Here is a 574-nt window from a genome sequence, read left to right as displayed (position 1 = left end):
GGGGGGCGAGTGAGAATCAGGACGCGGTTCCGCCTCGACGATCCCGAGAGAGCACGACGCACGGGAGCTTGCGGATGAGGAGCTCGGTCGACTTCTGGTAGCGACGGATCTCACGGAGCGCGACGGTCCCGGGGCGGTAGCGGTGGGGCTTCTTGACACCACCGGCGGCGGGCGCCGACTTGCGGGCGGCCTTGGCGGCGAGCTGCTTGCGCGGGGCCTTGCCACCAGTCGACTTGCGGGCGGTTTGCTGTGGGTGGGAGGGTCATGGGTGAGTGGGATTCGAACGACGAGTGAGGGAGGGCGACAAGCCGGGGTCGGGGCTCACCTTGGTGCGGGCCATTGCTAGTGGGTAGAGGTGCGGCGAGGAGGATCTCGGGCTGGTGAAAGGGACAGGAAGGGAGGGAAGGGACGCAAGAGCCGACCGCGCAGACGGCGAGCGCCTTGTTTGCGCGCGCGAGAGCAGAATCGCCTAGGTGTCTCAGCCGCCGCCTAGTGTCTCAGCGGGCCGGTGCGCGCGAAAACGGCATCGCCCCGCGCGCGCGGCGCAAACACGCACGGCCAGCGTGCGCTCGTA

General features: G+C 69.2%; 1 protein-coding gene across 1 annotated transcript; it reads right to left on the bottom strand.

The window, feature by feature from the left end:
• Positions 1-16: 16 nt before the first annotated feature.
• On the bottom strand, positions 17-340 carry JCM10292_000736 (uncharacterized protein; the record flags this gene model as incomplete). The annotated part of the gene is made up of 2 exons (XM_076653021.1): positions 17-247; positions 326-340. The coding sequence occupies 2 exons, from the start codon at positions 338-340 to the stop codon at positions 17-19; spliced, it is 246 nt and encodes an 81-aa protein (XP_076501427.1).
• Positions 341-574: the final 234 nt, after the last annotated feature.

This window comes from Rhodotorula paludigena, assembly GCF_050403205.1.
Source record: "Rhodotorula paludigena JCM10292 DNA, Rt_paludigena_JCM10292v1_ctg146, whole genome shotgun sequence".
NCBI classification, from domain to species: domain Eukaryota; kingdom Fungi; phylum Basidiomycota; class Microbotryomycetes; order Sporidiobolales; family Sporidiobolaceae; genus Rhodotorula; species Rhodotorula paludigena.
This window is presented reverse-complemented; position numbering and strand designations above follow the sequence as displayed.